The sequence below is a fragment of the Saimiri boliviensis genome, chromosome 13 (assembly GCF_048565385.1).
Source record: "Saimiri boliviensis isolate mSaiBol1 chromosome 13, mSaiBol1.pri, whole genome shotgun sequence".
NCBI classification, from domain to species: Eukaryota; Metazoa; Chordata; class Mammalia; order Primates; family Cebidae; genus Saimiri; species Saimiri boliviensis.
The window spans coordinates 32,796,083-32,813,458 of record NC_133461.1 but is presented as its reverse complement, the minus strand read 5'-3'; the positions used below and the strand labels follow the sequence as shown (position 1 = coordinate 32,813,458).

Below are 17,376 nucleotides of genomic sequence, written 5' to 3'. Positions count from 1 at the left end.
GAGTCTCCTAGATGCTCAGAACTATGATGGCCTTTCTGCCTTCATCTTGCCGTTTAAGGCGTTTGTTCTACTCCAGAGCATTAGGATCTAACGGTTTTTTTTAAATTACTATTTAGTCAAGCTAATTTTTCTGCCTTTTACTCTAAACATCTACAGTGCTAACCCCAGAGTGTAGTTCCACAAGGAGTCACTCTATCGTAAGCTTAGGGGTGAGGTGATGGGAGCCAGCCCTTAAGGCATGTGGCCTCCAGCCTGGTTTTAAATCTTCCACAATCTACTTCCTCCAATCAAAAAACTGGATGCTTACTGTTAGAGCTCATGACAGTACCTCACTATTTTGCTTTTCCTTATGGCATAGCCCATAGAACATGTAGGATAATTTAGGGTTCACAAGCTTTGATAGGCACCAGAATCACCTGGGCAATTTTTTTTTTAAATACCCAAACAGGCTTCCTCTCAGACACTCTAAGTCATAATCTCTAAGGGTGGGACCTTGAACCTGTTTTAACAAACTCCCCAAATTGTGATGCAGGCCAGAGTTTGAGAAGTGCTGTATCAAGGGATGCATTCTATGTATCTCTTTAAAGATGGCCATAAAGAGATCCTGTATTTTTTAAAACCTAGTTAACCCAATCAAATTCCAGCCCTTCCTGTTGGTGTTTAATGAATCTGCTTAACGTTTCTGGATTGTCAAGAACAAGAGAACACCTGAAATTAGAAGAAAACCAAAGAAACCTTACCTTTTTCAATGCGCTCTCTCACTTTCAGGTTATGAAACACCCTTTTCTGTCTTCTTCGTTGAGTGATCAAAACACACGAGGAGCTCAAGTCACCTTTTCTTTAGCTTATTGCCAGAAAATGAGAGGGAGCACCTAGAAATAATTCAGAAGGATAATCAAAGATTCATTAGAACTACCCATGAAAAATAACAGTATAAAATAGCATTAATCTATCTAGAACCGCACTAACACAGGCATCAGCAACCCCATGTGGCTATATAAATTTAGATGTAAATTAATTAAAAATTGAGTTCCTCAGCCGGGCGCGGTGGCTCAGGCCTGTAATCCCAGCACTTTGGGAGGCCGAGGCGGGTGGATCACGAGGTCAAGAGATCGAGACCATCCTGGTCAACATGGTGAAACCCCGTCTCTACTAAAAATACAAAAAATTAGCTGGGCATGGTGGTGCATGCCTGTAATCCCAGCTACTCATGAGGCTGAGGCAGGAGAATTGCCTGAACCCAGGAGGCAGAGGTTGCGGTGAGCTGAGATCACGCCATTGCACTCCAGCCTGGGTAACAAGAGTGAAACTCCGTCTCAAAAAAAAAAAAAAAAAAAAAAAATTTGAGTTCCTCAACCTCTCTAGCCACATCTCAGGTGCTTCATAGCTACACATGGCTAGAACCTACTGTATTACACATCACAAATACAGACTATTGCATCGTCTCGGAAAGTTCTCCCGCACAGTGCCCACCTGGGGCAGGGGAAGCCTTGTCCTTCTCTTCACTCTGAACAACCAGCCCATCATCAGCACCAACCCCAACCCCATGGCTACCTGAGAGAGGGTTCTGCAGTCAAGTCCAAAGGAAGAAAAAAAAGCCTATGCCATCTTTGCCAAGTTTGCTGGTATAGAAATAGCAAATGTTTAGACACGAAGACCCAGCATGGGCTGGAAGAATTTAGAGTCTATCTTAGGATAGAGGCAAACTCACACTATGGTCAGTGCACTTAGCCAATGTTAGACTCAGCCTAATATAAGAAGGGAGAAGACACTTGCCCTTGTGCCAAAGCTGGGGCTGCCTCTGGCAGAGCCACTGCCTCCAGGTCTTTGGTACACATACGACCTAGAAATGGCGGAGAGGGCAAGATGGGAGCTGGGGAGAACATCTTTCAGTAAATGGCCTTGCTCAAAAAGGACCTGCCGTGGCTAATTATGCCTATCCTAGCGCTATCAGAAGCTCAGCTGTAAAGAATGATCACTTGTTAGGTGTGGCCAAACCCTTGTTCACTCCTGAGAACTGCCACTCTATGAACAGAATAACTAAATTTAGACCTCAGCCAGAAAGTAGAATTGTGACATTTCCATGTATTTTTTTTGTTTTAAGACCTACTTGACAGTTGTGCATAACTGGAATAAGCTAAAGATATCTTGGTTTAAATGAATACATGTCCCACTTAAAGACAGAAAAGTAAATTCACAAACTTGCTAATACTTGCTTCTAAATTGTGGGTAAGATAACCCGGCTTTGGGTCTCTGGCTTTAGTGTAAGCATCCAAATTGCATGGTGATAATAATGTCTCTATTGAACATAGGGATGCGTGGATAGAATAGATTGTCTTCAGCACTGATGGACAGTTGAAAGCAAAAGAAGTATCAGCTGTGGTCCCTGCCATCCCCAGGGGGAAGCGTGGCAGATCCTCACAGCCAGGACCAGTGAGTGGCATCACACTGGGAGCTTATTGGTGACCAAGGCCAAGTGTCAGTGCAAGCAGGAGAGCCCGCAGGGGGAGCTTTGAGAAGGCATGAATGGCACGCACCAAGGAAGGGCTGGTGTGTCTCTGGGGATAAAGCTGAAGAATGGCTGGGATTTTTCTGTAATGAAAGAATTTTAAAAGGCACTAACACTGTTCTTGAAAAAGATAAGGTCTGTCAAGTCTAAAATTACATTGTAGGAGTTTGTGAGTGTCCTGGGGGGTTTCTGTTCTGTTGTTTTGGCGGCCTCATTTTTTAAAATTTCTTTTGCAGTTATTGAAATCTATACCAGTGGGGGTTGGTCAGATCTACGGCTGTGATAATCCGTGGACAGGAGGCATTTTCCTGGGAGCCATCCTGCTCTCCTCCCCACTCATGTGCCTGCATGCTGCCATCGGATCCTTGCTGGGCATGGCAGCAGGTGAGCATAAGGGCCCTTACCAAATATCGAGCACCTCCTCCATCCCATGCAGTCTCAGGCATCTCCTGTGCTCCAGATCTTTCTTGAGGTCTTGGCTTCCTACCGACCAATAGGAGTTCTCGGGATGCTTCCTGCCAACCTGCAGTCCCACCCTCTGTCTCCTTCCACAACATCCTGCCTTTAGTCCTAAGCTCTGACCCCTCCTGTCTTGTCTAACAGGACTCAGTCTTGCAGCCCCATTTGAGGACATCTACTTTGGACTCTGGGGTTTCAACAGCTCTCTGGCCTGCATTGCAATAGGAGGAATGTTCATGGCGCTCACTTGGCAAACCCACGTCCTGGCTCTTGGCTGCGGTGAGTCTCCCCCACACCTGGGGGAGGGCTGCTCATGACTACAGGATCAAAATAAAGGAAAAGCAATAACAATCAGGGCCAGCGTCTGGCTGGGGCCCACTTGCTGTCTAAGTGTATGAACAGGACAAATGACATCCCTTCTCTGAGAGCATTAAAGTTGCCTCTGCCTACCTCCCTGGTGATTGTGAAGGCAAGAGCCTGTTGAGTCATATTAACATACGAAAATATGCATGTTTGGGAGGATAGAAATGACTTGTCCTACCTTCTTCAAAATAGTTGTTTGACCCAAGAAACTAAAGGGAAATAATGCCAGCTAAATACAGAGCAACATCCCCTAGTCAATCAGGGTTGATTACATTTGGCTCTTTGAGCATCACAGTAATCCAGCCATTCTAAAGCTTGAGAGCGCATCAGAATCACCTGAAAGATCTGTTAAAACACAAATTGCTGCTCCCCCTCGCCCTGCCTCAGTCTCTGATTCAGTGTTAGAGGGTGGGGGGTGGGGGAAGAATGTTTTTTTGTTGTTGTTTTTCTGAAAAAGTGTCTCATTCTGTTGCCCAGGCTGGAGTGCAGTGGTGTGAACACAGCTCAGTAGCAATGGGGTCTTCCTATGTTGCCCCGGGCTGGTCTTGAATTCCTGGGCTCAAGCAGTCCTCCTGCCTCCGCCTCCCAAAGTGCTAAGATTACAGGCGTGAGCCACCGCACCCTCAGAATTTCCACTTCTAACAAGTTCTCAGGCGGTGCTGATGCTGTTGTTCTTGGGACCACATTTCAAGAACTGTTGTATTAATCATTTCTGACCCTCAGTGTTCTTGCCAGACACAGCCTGTCAGAGCAACAAGGCATTCTGGAGACTTCCACTCCATCCTTCTCATTTTACTGTTGGAGTCCTGAAGCCAGAGAGGCTAAGGGATGTGCCGAAGGGCGTCTGGGTAGTGAGGGGTAAATTCACACCCAGAACCCACACTTACCATTCACCTCCAGAGTTATCCTACGGCACTCCTCTGCTTCCCTTTCGTAGCATTCAGGCCTTCAAGGCAACCTCTTAGGTGAAAACAGACTGCATGTGATTTAAATCTGAAACGCTAATGGATGTCCCAGGTGGATTGTGAATGGAGGCTCATTCACACATAGCCTCTGGCATCCCTAATTCAACAAAAGTATAAGCATCTAAGATAAGCTTCTAGAGTGGAGAGAATGAGAATCCCTTGGAAACAAAGAAGAAGGAGGATAGTGGAATGTGGAGAAATTATTTCTAATCTAGTGAAAACATATGTCTATCCTCAGTTTATCACCAGATTAATCAAGGTTCTAAGCAGTTATTAAAATGGTGGGCCACATATCAGGCAAGATTTAGAATAGGTTTCTGCACTGGCAGAAAATGGGATGATACCAACGGTTTTTAAAGACCCATTCCATTTTGATTTGATGCTATAGCAAGGGTAACAACTCAGGTTGCTGTGGTATAGCCATGTAGATGTCATGTTGTAAAATTGTTTACTGTTACTCAGCTATTTCACCTAACAGTTCTGTTTAAATGTCGTGCTGCTTCTCCATATTTGTTCACAAGCTTAGGGTAAAGGAGAGGGTTATGGACAGGTGCTGTATTCACCTGAGTTCAGCTGGGTTAGAATGTTTATCCTACAACCTTTCAACTTTATTCTGAGATTTGTTAGGGGTTTCAAACCTTTTGGGATGCATATCTTTATTTTTCTGGGGGCCGTAGCCACAAATATGTATTAAACACACACGATACAATTGAGACAGTACCAGGAAGAGCAAGTGGTTTAGAAGCTTTAGGTCCTCTGCAGTTCCTGTGCACAGAGCGTTACAGTAGAGGGCAGAAGCCAGGCAAGGGAGGGAGCCCAAGGGACACCATGCAATCTTTGTGGGAGAAGAAGAAGTCCACAGTACAGGATTCTCCAGGGGGCCATTTCCATTCAGAATGATCACAAAGTGCCTCCTAGAGAAGGGGGCTTTTCCATAAATGCTAGAAAATAAGAGGAGGAATTCTGTTTGGTGGAAAAGGTGGTGCAGGCCAGCCTGGGGACAGCCTGAGCATGTCCTTCAACATCAAGGAGAAGCCATCTTGAGCAGAGGAGATGGTGATGAGGTTTTGGCAGACCCTGGAGAAGGATGAAGCCAAAGCTCTTGACATGTGCTTCCTCAAGTGGGAATATCTTTGACATTTTCTCAATTACAGAAGCAGCAGCACAGGTTTATTGTATAAAACAAAATAAAACTGTAATCTGTATAGACATGTATACAACAGAAAGTGGAAACACTCCATCTTACTCCCTAGAAAGGACTTTTTTGCCCCTTTCTTATGAGGACCCTTGTGATACACTGTGGGTCTATTCAGTAGTCTGGGATACTCTCCCCATCTCAAGGTCTTTAACTTAATCACAGCTGCTGCTAAGTACCTTTTGCATTTGAGGTCACATAGTCTCAGGTTCTGAGGCTTAAGATGTGACACCTTTGGGGACCATTATTCTTCCTACCACACTCACCTTCCTTTGGATAGATGTGTGGTTTTTTTTTTCCACTGGGGTAGCATAATGGTTAAGGCAGTATACTGAGCTAGTTAAGAGCTCAGACTCTGGTGCCAGATAGCCTGGATTCAATTCCAGCAGTTCTGCTACTTACTAGTGTATTTGCTTATGAATTTAAGCAAATTACTTAACCTTTCCATGGCTCAGTTTTCCCATCTTACAAAATGGAAGTTACCATATTTAATTCATACAGTTGTTCTGATGATTAAATTAATGTGTGTGTAAAACTCAATGAATAAATAGTGTCTAGCACTCAGTAAGCACTATTTAAAAGTCTGGAAAAAAGTTTTTCTGGTGGCTTTGCATAACTTAATAAGAATCAAATTTGTTTATTTTCTCCTCTCAATTTCTTAAGTTCATCAACACCTGTATCTTCTCCCCAAATACAACTAATACCCGGGCCTGCTTTTACTTCCTCTGAGAAGGCCCACCCCCTAACAACTACTAAAACCATTGATACTAGATAGAATTTTTATTTTGCATTAATTGTAAGTATGGGTTTTTGTTTATGATACTTGCTTATTTAGGCAACTGTAAACTTTATTAACTCGTTTTTTTACTCTGACTTAGTTCATATCAACCTTCTATATTTTTTTTCTTTTTTCCTTTTTTTTTTTTTTTTTTTTTTTTTTTTGACAGAGTCTCATTCTATTCCCCATGCTGGAGTGCAGTGCTGCAATCTCAGCTCACTGCAGCCTCCACCTCCTAGGTTCAAGCGATTCTTATGCCTCAGACTCCCAAGTAGCTGAGATTACAGGCATGTACCACCATACTCAGCTAATTTTTTGTATATTTTGTAGAGACAGGGTTTTGCCATGTTGGCCAGGCTGGTCTCAAACTCCTGACCTCAAGTGATCTGCCAGCCTCAGCCTCCCAAAATGCTGAGGTTATAGGCGTGAGCCACTGTGCTCAGCAACCTTCTGTATTTATGTGTCTTCCTGCTGGATTACTATTTCAAAGAGGGTTTGCAAAGAGAGTTTTGTCTTCTTCAAAGAGGGTTTGCAAAGAGACCTTGTATGCTGGAGAATATCTTTATTTTACCTTCATTTAAATTTTAGCTTTGCTGGCTACCAAACTCAAGATTTAACATTTTTTTCTCAATATTTTGAAAATTGTCTTCAAAACTACTCCATTATCTTCTTATACCCTACATTGTTATTAAGATGTCTGAAAAGAAACTGATTCTTGTTAAAGTTGATTTCATCTTTCTCTCTGGACTCTCTGAATTTTCTCTTCACATATTAGATAGATATATACATGGTTTTATTCACTATTATCTGTCTAGATACAGCTTTTTTTTCTATGCTACTTGGTACTCAAGCCCTCATATCTTTCTTTAATTCTGGGAACAATATCAGATTTCACTTTGTCAAATCTTTTCAATTTTTTCCCCTCTCCTTCTGTGATTTCTAGTATTTGAGTGCAATACTTTGTTATTTTTTTCATAACTTGACTTTTTCTTAATATTTTCCCTCTACCTTTTCATGAGGCCCTTCAGTTCAGTTGATGAGTCCCATCATTCTTTGACTCTGTCCATTGTGCTGACCATATCATCCATTGAGTTCTTCATTTCTGGTACATTAATTAAATTTTATTGGCCAGGCACAGTGACTGACGCCTGTAATCCCAGCACTTTGGGAGGCTGCGGTAGGTGGATCACGAGGTCAAGAGACGGAGAACATCCTGGCCATCATGGTGAAACCCCGTCTCTACTAAAAATAGAAAAATTAGCTGGGCATGGTGGCATGCTCCTGTAATCCCAGCTTCTCGGGAGGCTAAGGCAGGAGAATTGCTTGAACCTGGAGGGCAGAGGTCACAGTGAGCCAAGATAGTGCCACTGCACTCCACCCTGGTGACAAAGCAAGACTGTCTCAAAAAAAAAAAAGTATCGACTGTAGGTTGTTCAGTTTATTATCCTTCTTTTATGGTGTTTGCTCTCCTAGGATGTCCCCTTTCCTTGTCCTGGGAGCTCACGTTTCCCTCAGCTGTCTGAGTGAGTCCCTGAGTGGAGAGTGGAAGTCCAGGCCTGAGCTGCATTTTTCCTGGTGTATCTAAGAAAAAAGGGAGGCCCATGCTGCAGGGGGTAGAACTCCGCTGCTCAAGGCCATGGAGATGGTGGCTGTGTAGACACTTATATGATAAGTGCCCTCTCGCTGGGGGAAGTTCAGACTGCTTCTAGTTTGAAACCATTACAAACAGTCCTGCAATGAATATTTTTGGTACCAATGTCCTTATGTACTTTGAACAAGCATTTCTGTAAGAAAGAAGATTCACCTTCTTTCCAAGAAGCTGAATTGATGGGTTAAAGGGAATGCCAATTTTAATTTCAATGGATGCCAACTTCATCTCCAAAAGGGCCATACCAGTTTCCACTGCTGCCAGCAGTGTGTGACAGTGCCCGTTGGGTCCCCACAGGGTACAATCAGACTTTTAAATCTCTGTGCATGGATTTTTGAGACAGATCTCCAGCCCCTCTTGTCAAGTGAATTTCACATGTAAAATGCCACAGCAAGTTTCAGCTTGTCCACAGCCTCCCGATATTGCCAAACAAAAGACCAACCCTGTCAGCCAAGATAAATAAATGGCAGACATTTATTACAGAGCTGTTTTTTCATTAGTTCCCAGTGACTTTATCCGGAAGTGGACTCGGGAAACTCTAACAGAACCTGGCACTGCTCTTATCTGGCCTCTAAGCCAGAACAACTGCATAGCCAGAGACTGTCTCAATGTTGTTGTTTTATTAGTGGAAACTGTAAACAAATTTTGTATTCTTCTCGACGGCTAGGTTATCATAGTGGGACTCAAAAGGAGAGAAGGCAATAAAGTCTCATGTGCTCAAGGGCGGTGTTGTGGCAGAGGGGGCACTCAAGAGAGCAGGGACAGAGGGCCCCGGTGCTTAGCAGAGGGCCAATAGTTGTTGAATTAATTGATTAATGAAACTTTAACAATGAATGGAATTGATGTGACTGAGGAGAGAAACCCTTCTAAGCTAAGCCATGAGCACCCTTCTGCTCAGAGCAGTAGCTTAGTCCCATGGTGAAAGAGGTGCATTCAAATCTGTGTTTGTGGAAATACAACCTCTCATTTGGGATTCATCATCTCCCAGTAAGGCAGATCTTCAAGTTGCTTTTCACAGATGATGAAACTAGATTCCAAGACATCCAGTGATTTGTTATACAACAAACAAAATGGCAGAGCTGGGATTTGAAACCAGTACTGTTTCCAAAGACCAGCCCTTCCTGCTAGTGTGAGACAATTCAGACATGAAAACATTTGATCTACTATTGAATAAGGAACACCAGGATAAAAAAATAACGTATTAGTAAAAGGACAGAAGTCTATGGTAAAGTAAATGAGGGTCAGAGAGGCCCTCCCACCTTATCCTGCCACATCCCCTTGCACCAAGACAGCTCATGTGATTTCTCACCAGACATGAAGACGAGATGGTGAGTGTGTCTAGCGGTGAGCTCTGGTGGCCCAAGTGGCTGTGTGACCATTATATGAAGGCTATTCTTCAGGCTGTCCCCGTGAAACCTGAGGGCTTTCCTGAGCCTCTGTGAGCCTCCTCTTCAACCAAAACTGAGGAATAGATAATTAGCTGGTTGAGATCTTTGCTTTTGTTGTTCTACATGGAAAGTCACACCTATACTCAAATTACTGACTCTACAATTTTTTTGGCCACTCAAAGTAAATAAAAACTAAGACATCTAGTCATTGATTTTTAATGGTATTGGAGAAGATGTTATCAAGGGGAGGAATCCTGAGTTTGTGTTCAGTTCCTGCTGTTCTCTGAGTTCTTTCCTTCTTATGTTGGTATACATGGTTTGGTTTCGGTTTTGAGTACATGGGCTGCCAAAGCAAGCACTATGATTTTTTGTAGCTGGGAATTCAGTTCATTAATATGAGAATCCTAGAGGCAGAGAGATTGTTTAGAAACCATGGTATCTCAAGAAACATTCATAGGTTTCATTTTAATTCAGCTATGCTTGGATAAAACATCAGAGAAGTTTATTGCCATGGAAGGACTTTCCCTTAAGTATCAGCAATAACAAAATAGTAACCACAAAAAACTACCTTTATTGAGCACTTAGTTTGTGCTAAACACATGCATTATTTACTTTCAAGCTCACACCAATACCATGAAAGAGATATTCCTCTTATTTTTACTGTACAGGTGAGGAAATGGAGGATTAAAACAGAGTCCATGGAGCTCCTAAGTGGTGGAGCCAGGATTTGAACCCAGGACTGCTGACTTTAGGCTCATGCTTGTAACCAGGGCACTGTGCATTCTGGATGATTTATATTGGAAGGAAGACTTTCCTGTGATTAAAAGTGCATCTACCAAGCATTGTTCTCTCTCTCTCTCTCTTTTTTTTCTATAGCCCTGTTCACGGCCTATCTTGGAGTCGGCCTGGCAAACATAATGGCTGGGGTGAGTTTGCTTTAATCTCACTTTTTATTAGCATAATTGACAAGCTTTCAATTATATGGAAAGCGCTCCTGAAGTCCACTGTGGTGGCATCCAGTGGCAGGACCCACGACCATGAGAAACACTGCTCTTCCTTCTGCTGGAGCTGCCTGGCCTTTCTTTTCGCATCACAGCAAATTTTAGTCTAATCCACAATCACCCAGTATGTTACAAATATCAGATTGCTTGGTTAAAAAAAATGAAACTTAGGTTGTGTAATATATTATCAAGTTCAGAGGCTAACTCTGAGTGATAAGAAGTAGACTTTAGGGTATCTTTCCCTTAACCAGAAAGCCAGATATTCCATTGCAGGTGATGCCGGGCCAGTTTCTGATAGCTCAGTCCATGTTGACGTGGTCATGGCTGCTAAGGAGTCAAGGCAGTATCTAGCCCTCTTGGCAACAGCATGGAGATTTTATCTGGGAGGGTCCCTAAGACAGAATGTCTTTCTGGTAGAAAGCCAAAGTCCCATTACAGCCATGCATGATGGAGAGTATATCAGAGCACAGGAGGCCCTTCACATGTCAACAAAGAAGGTTCACAGGCATCAGTTCATGGACCCAAATGGGCAAATTGCACACCAGAGTCAGCTAGGAAGGCAGAAGAAGATGGAGCCTTAGGCCCTGTCCTTTGGTATTTCTGACAGAGTAGGTCTTGTATGATGCTTGAACATATGTGGTTTTTTTTAACTACCCCAGATGATTCTATGTACAGTCATGTTAGGGTACCCCTACACTCCATCACACCCTGGGGATGTCCATGCATTGGCCAGAGCTAACCAATGGTGTATGCTCAGAATTGTGTGTTTCCATGGGCAGCACAAAGAGGGTCTACCCTCAAGGAACTTAGAGTCTATTTGGGAAACAGAATGGAAAGAAACAAAGTAAGTCCAGTCTAAGACCTAGACCAGGCAAAAATCAAGGTTAGAGAGGTCACTGTGGGTTGGACTAATCATAGAAGGCCTTGCGTACATGACGAGTGGTCAGGGGCCATCTGCAGTTTGCAAGTGTCATCTCTGTCTGTCAAGTGTCCTCTTGGCATATCTGGTACAGGAAATCGGAATATACAAGAGGGAGAGAAAGACATACAAGATAGGGACGTAAGTGGCTACCCTAAAGAATGGATGTCAACATTCGAACTGCTCAGTGCCCTGAGATTGTAGACTCAGTCTCCATGAGCATGCACAGAATCCACAGAATGTCCCCAGTGGTTCATCCCCCTGGGTTGAATGCGAGTAGAGGGGGATGCTTTGTGCAGCCCAGCTGTCAGATGGGATCTGAAAGGAGTATGTGGCTTTCTCTTCTTTCCCAGATTGGATTGCCAGCTTGTACCTGGCCCTTCTGCTTGGCCACGATATTGTTCCTCATCATGACCACAAAAAATCCCAACATCTACAAGATGCCCCTCAGTAAAGCTACTTATCCTGAAGAAAACCGCATCTTCTACCTGCAAACCAAGAAAAGGATAGTGGAAAGCCCTTTGTGAGAATAAGCCCTATCTGCAGCCATGGTCACGAGTCATTTCTGCCTGACTGCTCCAGCTAACTTTCAGGGTCTCAGCAAACTGCTGTTTTTCATGAATATCAACTTTCATACTAATGCATCTGCAATCTGTTCTTATGCTCATTTTGTATTTTCCTTTCAACTCCAGGAATATCCTCAAGCATATGAGAGCCACATCTAGGTGATGTGCTCTGGTATGGAGTTGGAAAGCCCAGTTGGGGCTTGGCACTAAGACTGGAACATATATAAAGTCAAAGTGCTCCAACAGAAGGAGGAAGTAAAAACAAACTATTGTTATTTATTGATATTCTTGGTGTTTCACTAGCTGGATGATGTTAACAGTATTAAAAATTAAACCCCATAAACCAGCTAAGCCTTATGGAATTCACAGTCACAAAATTGAAGTTAATTCAGAATTCTGTGATAAGCAGTTTGGCTTAAAAAAAAATCAATGCAAGTTACAAATTACAGCCTGGGTCAATATTGCAGAAGTGCAGGCTGACAGCTGAGCTTGGTCCCCACTTCCTGCAAACAGTGGCCTGCACCCTGTCCCTTGTGTGTATAGCATTCTCTCATGGGACATAGTTAGAGTTTTTCAGACCGATGGGACTGCAAGAGGGAGAAAGGAATTTTGTCCAGCAAAATTATTCTGTATTGCAACTTTTCTTACAGATTGTAAAGGATTTTTTAGGTAGAGATTATTTTTCCATATGAAAAATGATCTGTTTTAAAAGAGACAAAATAGGAGAAGTTCCTGGCGTAACCTGTTCTTAGATATTAAAGAAAACTTACATACTGTATTTATAAAATACTCAGGTATTTTCACTTTAGCCCCTACATTGATTTTGTAAATGCCACAAATGCATAGAATTGTTACCAACCTCCAAAGGGCTCTTTAAAATCATATTTCTTATTCATTTGAGGATGTCTTATAAAGACTGAAGGCAAAAATCAGATTGCTTATGGGTGTTATTTTTATAAGTTGTTGAATTTCTTAATTAATAAAAGCTCATTATTTCCTGCACACTCACAATATTCTCTCTCAGAAACCAATGGCATTTGAACCACCAAAAAGAAATGAAGGCTGAGCATGATGGCTCATTCCTATATCCCAGCACTTTGGGGAGCTGAGGTAGACAGATTATCTGAACCTAGGAGTCCAAGACCAGCCTGGGCAGCATGTTGAAACCCCATATCTACAAAAATTACAAAAATTAGCCAGGCATGGCGGTGGGTGCCTGTAGTTCCAGCTACTCAGGAGGCTAAGGTGGGAGAATCGCTTGAGCCCAGAGGTGGAGGCTGCAGTGAGCTGAGATCATGCCACTGCACTTCAGCTTGGGAGATGGAGTGAGACCCTGTCTCAGGAAAAAAAGAAAAGAAAAAAGAAAAAAAGAAATACAGGTAAGGATTCTCCTGTTTTCCTCTCCTTAATTTAAAAGTTATCAATTCTGTAAAGGCTCTGTGACCAAACATGCTGAAGACAGCAATAGAAGTCATGTTCAGGGGCTGGGCACAGTGGCTTACACCTATAATCCCAGCACTTTTGAAGATGGAGGCCAAAGGATCTCTGGAGCCCAGCTTGGGCAACACAGCAAGACCCCATCTCTAAAAAAATAAAAATAACAACATCAGCCAAGCATGGCGACACACGTCTGCAGCAGTACTCGGGAGGCTGAGGTGGAAAGACTGCTTGAGCCAGGAGTTCGAGGCTGCAGTGAGCTATGATCATGTCACTGCACTCCAGCCTGTGTGACAGAGCAAGAACCTCTCTCTAAAATAATTAATTAATTAATTTAAAAAGGAAGTCATGTTCATTTACCTTCCACTTCAGTATGTATCGTGCAGTGTTTTGGAAGCTGGAAAGTGAAACTTCGGAATCCTGAAGGTTTTTTCCACTTCGAGTTTGTAGTGCTCAGTGCACAATATACAGTTTGCTGTATTTGAATGAACAAACAGAAGTAAAACTTAATATTTGAATGAATAAACGGAAGTAAAACTTAACAATATTTTAGGGAGAAGTAAACTTACAAATATTTTAGGGAGAAGCTCACCTCTTCCCTTTCTCAGGAAAGCAAACAAGCACACATTGTTCCAATTGTAAAACCCTTTGACCAAAGCCTTTGAAACTATGAACTTTGCAACTGTCATAGTTTATGGATCTTGCTGTAGAGAAGCTCAATTTTCAGTGTTTGAATTGAAACCTTTCTTGTTAGGGAATGTGTGAAAGAAGAATTGTAGGGGGAAAAAAGCAAGCACAACCAAAGATCATCAGCAGTGAAGAATGTGGGCTGTGGTTGAGTGAACCAGAGGCCTCTCACATGGACCCAAGTTGATCTTCAGAACAAGGCACTACTGTGCAGCATCTTCTCGTGCTCACATAAATCCTTAAACAGGATCATTGTAAAGCCTTGTACATTGTCTAATTTAAATAATATTCATTTTCTCAGGCGATTTTTGTTACTATTATCCTAAAATTGAGTATTTGTAGGGAGCACTCATGTTTTCCTAATGTCTGTATAACAAATTTCTATGCAAGTATATGAATAAATTATGCCCACAGCTCAGTTTTGTGTAATGTGCCATTTATAGCCATCATGTAGACGAACAATCACAAGCATAAGTAGGTATTGCTTATGTTCTATCCTTATTCTTTTCTTTACTTGGTAATAGCACCAGATGTATAGTGGAGTAAACCCTGTTCAAAGTTTACTCTCCTTGGGTGTCCTCTCAATTATCCATTGTTCTTTCAACTCATGAGAATGAATAACTGAGGACAGTTGTTCAGGACATGCTCCTAACACTTTGAGATCAATATCCTGAGAGCCACTTCCATGCATTCCCAGACAGGTCCTGGGCACCCCCATCAGGGCTGACCCTGGGCCACAGCATGGCTCACAGGTCAGCTGTCTAGGACAAGCCACTTATCAGAATGTTATACCCTAAGGCTGAAGCCACAGCCATGCTTGTCTCTGCCACAGAAGCACTTCTCTTCCACCTCCTTTCACCAAGGTTGGCAGATTTGAAAGAAAATATGCTAAGAAGGGAAATTTACTTCAACAAGTTTGAATCATAAGTTCCAAATCAGCCCTAAAAGGAAACTAAAGAAGCCACAATGGGGTGTCCCTATTGAAGTGCCCTCTGTGATAACAAAACCTCTCCTACCTATGGGTTTCAAGGTAAACTCAAATTTACCAGAGTGATCTGGTCATTCTATGTCTTCTTTTGTCTGGGTGACAAAAGACAGATTGTGAGGCTCTTATGCTAAAGACACTCTATACCTTTAGGAGCTACAAGGGCCAACTTGCCTGTTAACCCATGATATGTGATTAGCATGGAATACGTCAAGATCAAAGCTACGTTTAAAAGAAACCAGGAATTTCTAAGGAGGCTTCTTATAAACAACTTTGCAAGAGTATTTTTGTTGTTAGTAAACATAAGACAAGATTTCATACACAGGACTGTTTTCAGCCTTTCTCCTTATCTAACTTCCTTCCAAACAGCTTCACTCCTTAGTTTCATCTTCTTTTTGAATCTACATTGACAATCCCCAGACCATTAGGAGGGCTCATAGCTTCAAGACTGTAGAGTTCCACTTTCCAAAACAATCAACAATTCAGATCCTGAAGGAATTTAAGGCTTCATAAATGAATATAGTAAATAATAGACTTTTTTTTTTTTTTTTTTTTTTTTTTGAGACAGAGTTTCACTCTTGTTACCCAGGCTGGAGTGCAATGGCACAATCTCGGCTCACCGCAACCTCTGCCTCCTGGATTCAGGCAATTCTTCTGCCTCAGCCTCCCAAGTAGCTGGGATTACAGGCACGTGCCACCATGCCCAGCTAATTTTTTGTATTTTTAGTAGAGACGGGGTTTCACCATGTTGACCAGGATGGTCTCGATCTCTTGACCTCGTGATCCACCCGCCTCGGTCTCCCAAAGTGCTGGGATTACAGGCTTGAGCCACCGCGCCCGGCAATAATAGACTTTTAAAGAATGAAATATAAGTATAGTCTGCTTTCACACCTCTTAATAAAACCAAAAGTTAGATGTGGTAGATCAGAGCAGACGTGCAAAGTCACCTAAAAGAGAAAATTGCTCCCAGGACTAACCTAGCCTTATTTAATATTAACCTGGTAGGTGTGAACATATCTAAAGCAAGCTTAAGTCCACTTGATGGGGTAGCAAGACAACCACTGAGGCTCAGGAGAAGGAGGAAAACCTAGGAAGGGGGTCTTCAGTAATGGAAGTTTGGGGGGGTGGGACAGCCAAATGTGTCAAGGGTGAGCTCTGTAGGGGAAATGGCACTAGGGTATTACGGTTTAGTAAATGGAACTATTTAAACCAAGCAACTTTTGTTTCTTGTCCAATCCTGTACCCACAAGCTATTTGGCTTCCTGTGTCGACTTGTCTTCCAAGGTAAAAAACACATGTGTCCACATTGATGAGCTTCTGATCCTCGATAGCTCCATTTCTCATTTTGGTTATAATTCTAATTTTTATGTATAAGTCTTTTAAATTTTTACTTAACAAACTTTATAGATCACAAAATCACACACCCTCCACAGGGTGCTCCAAAAAAAGTTAAGTTTCTGAGGCCCCAAACGTCAATAGGGTGAGGGGTGTGCAGTTAGTGAAGGCCTCCATGAGGAAGTAAGGTTTAGGCAGAGAGCTAGGGAATAGGCAGGAGGTGTAGGAAGGTGGAGTGTGGAGGGAGAGATACCCTTGGCAAAGGGAACCTTATGGATAAAGGCCTTGAGATAAGGAGATTGGTGCTTTCAAGGAGTGAGAAGATTGCTGTGGCTGGATTTTGGTGAATGAAAGGGCAAAGGAATGAATTCAGCAAACCAACTGGGAGGCCATTGCGGTAGTACAAGAGAGAAGAGATGGTGACTTGGACTCCAGTGGTGATGGAGAGACATTCATGGATATGACAGACAGGAGGCAGAATCACCAGAACTTGGTGATGAGTTGATTTGCAGCGTGAGGGAGAGGGAGGTGACAAGGACAACTTCCTGATTTCTAGCTTGGGCCACAAGGTGAATGACGGTGCCACATCATCAATGGAGCACTGAAGGGTCGCTTCTCCTCTCACGCTGCACACTCGTCCTCGCTAATCTTCATCCTTCTCATGCTTCAATCCAGACCTTATCTTCAACTCCCTACAGGGACTGCTCCTAAAACACTTCCTCAAACTCAACATATCCAGGACAAAACTCATCTTTTTCAACTATTCTCTCCCTCTCATGTTGACTCATGGAGAAAGGTAGCACCCTCCATCCAAATGGAAAAGCCAGAAACAGGATGCCATCCTTGTCTTCCTTCTCTCACCTCCAGGAAACAGATACCCAAGCGCTGCTGGTCCCACCTCCTTGATAACCCCATTCATTCATTTATTGAATTACTGTTTACTACATAACAGGAACTGTAACTACAAAGTGAACCAGACAGCCACAGTCTCTTCCCTCACAAAAACTTTATAAGGTAAACTGACAAGCAAAGGAGTAATATAATATAGTGTGGTGATGATGATGAGTAAGAGTCAACCAGGTGACAAGGTGAGGGAAGAGTATGTCAGTGACCTCTTTCTTCTAAAAAAACAAAGACAAGA

At 42.7% G+C, this 17,376-nt stretch overlaps 1 protein-coding gene across 14 annotated transcripts in view; it reads left to right on the top strand.

Annotated features, from left to right (window-relative positions):
* Positions 1–14,333, top strand: part of SLC14A1 (solute carrier family 14 member 1 (Kidd blood group)) — a 52,901-nt gene extending 38,568 nt beyond the window's left edge. For all 14 annotated transcript variants that reach the window (XM_074383530.1, XM_074383540.1, XM_074383535.1 and 11 more), the window contains 4 exons: positions 2,746–2,893; positions 3,113–3,247; positions 10,182–10,231; positions 11,579–14,333. In XM_074383530.1, the coding sequence (XP_074239631.1) occupies positions 2,746–2,893; positions 3,113–3,247; positions 10,182–10,231; positions 11,579–11,752 (507 nt within the window). In that variant the 3' untranslated portion in view covers positions 11,753–14,333. The remainder of the gene's footprint in view (positions 1–2,745; positions 2,894–3,112; positions 3,248–10,181; positions 10,232–11,578) is intronic.
* Positions 14,334–17,376: the final 3,043 nt, after the last annotated feature.